A 1,646-nucleotide genomic window follows, 5' to 3' on the forward strand; every position below is an offset into this window, starting at 1 on the left:
GGGGGGGGGGCAGACAGCTCACCTTTTTGTTATTCTGTTCTTTTGAGACAGGCCTGCCTCAGTCTCCCAAAGGCAGAGACTCCAGGCACGTGCCTGGCTGCTAACTAATTCATTCACTAGTAATCCTCTGTGGAAAGCTGAAGCAAAGGAGGTGACAAGGGTCTAAGGAGAAAGCACACCCCCACCTAGAAATCCTAAGTTCCTTCTCTCACAAACTGCACGGGAGGGACAGACATACAGTGCAGGGACAGAGGGACAGACATACAGTGCAGGGACAGAGGGACAGACATACAGTGCAGGGACAGAGGGACAGACATACAGTGGTGGGGAGGAGGGAGGAGCATCCAGCCCAGAGGCATCCACACCCAACAGGACCTTGGGGCTCTCTGGCTCTCCATGGCCTTGATCTGAACTTCCTCAACCTTGGCGAGAAGCCAGATGGAGCCAGGACTGTCGGGTCTGCATTTCACAAAACTCTCAGTGTGCGTATCTCTCATCTGAAAATCTAAAAGTCCACAGTGCTTGAAATCCCAGTGGATTTTAGGTTAGGAAGGTGCAGGCTCGAGTCTATGCAAACATTCCAAACCCCAGGTCTCCAAACCTGACACAGGTCTACTCCCAAGCGTCTGCACAGGGGAGGCCTCGTCTGTTCTTCAAGCTTTTAAAAATTCTATTTTTACTTTTATTTAGGTCTAAATGTGCATGGTGTGTGTGTGTGTGTGTGTGTGTGTGTGTGTGTGTTTTACCTCAGAGACCAGAAGAAGGTGTAGCCCGTCATCGGTGCTGGGAACCCAACTCAGGTCCTCCGAAAGAGCACTGCATGCTCCTGACCACCAAGCCTCCACGCCCCCAATCTGTTCTTAAGTACTCTGGAGAGTTGTTTTAGTCTCTAATGCTATGGTTACAAATGCACGCCCTGTGCACATCTGAACATATGCTTACACTCCCAGAGAACCATATCTGCAACTCAAATTTCTCCGTGAGCCTGGTGTGTTTATTTGGCGCCCACTGGTGTCAGACAGTGGGGCATACATTGTACGCTGGCTGCCCCTGCTGTGCCTAGGGTACCTTGTACTCAGTAGAGACTCAGCAACCCAGCACTTAACCTCTGCTTCCTTCAAGACGGTGAACTGCCTCTATCCAGGAAGCGCCCTAAGCTGGAACAGGGGTGTCTGAAAGCAGGAGGCCTCAGCTAGCACATGCTAACCCCTCCCATGGATGTTTATTCTAACGAGTTAGTTCCCTTTCCAGTCAGGTACAAAGGACCCTCGCGGGCACGGGAAGCTGCGCCCAGTGGGGGCCCGCAGGCAGGAGAGCAAGGTGGTGAGCTCGATGAGGGACACGGTTCCGAGGTCCCCAGAACACTCACCTTTGACGGCCTGCTGGACGTAGGCTGTTGTTCCATCACTGAGGGTCACCGTTTGCAGCCCCAAGCTTTCCATGACAAACTGCCCCTTGTGCCTTCAGACATGAAGTTGGCTTCTGGTCACCACTGAGGTCAGAGATTTCCTTTTGGGTCACCAATCTGAGAAAATGGACAATGTTACATAAAAAAAAAAAAAAAAAAAAAAAAAAAAAAATAAAAAAGATTAAATTCGTATTTAAGAACCCCAGCCAGGACCACACAGGGAGTGTTTAAGTTAAGC

The 1,646-nt window shown here is 50.5% G+C and overlaps 1 protein-coding gene across 3 annotated transcripts in view; it reads right to left on the reverse strand.

Annotated features, from left to right (window-relative positions):
• Znf76 (zinc finger protein 76) overlaps positions 1–1,646 on the reverse strand; it is a 26,587-nt gene that overhangs the window by 12,470 nt on the left and 12,471 nt on the right. For all 3 annotated transcript variants that reach the window (XM_028777099.1, XM_028777100.1, XM_028777101.1), the window contains exon 2: positions 1,370–1,525. In XM_028777099.1, coding sequence (XP_028632932.1) covers positions 1,370–1,442 — 73 coding nt within the window. In that variant the 5' untranslated portion in view covers positions 1,443–1,525. The remainder of the gene's footprint in view (positions 1–1,369; positions 1,526–1,646) is intronic.

This window comes from Grammomys surdaster, unplaced genomic scaffold (assembly GCF_004785775.1).
Source record: "Grammomys surdaster isolate TR1022 unplaced genomic scaffold, NIH_TR_1.0 277, whole genome shotgun sequence".
NCBI classification, from domain to species: domain Eukaryota; kingdom Metazoa; phylum Chordata; class Mammalia; order Rodentia; family Muridae; genus Grammomys; species Grammomys surdaster.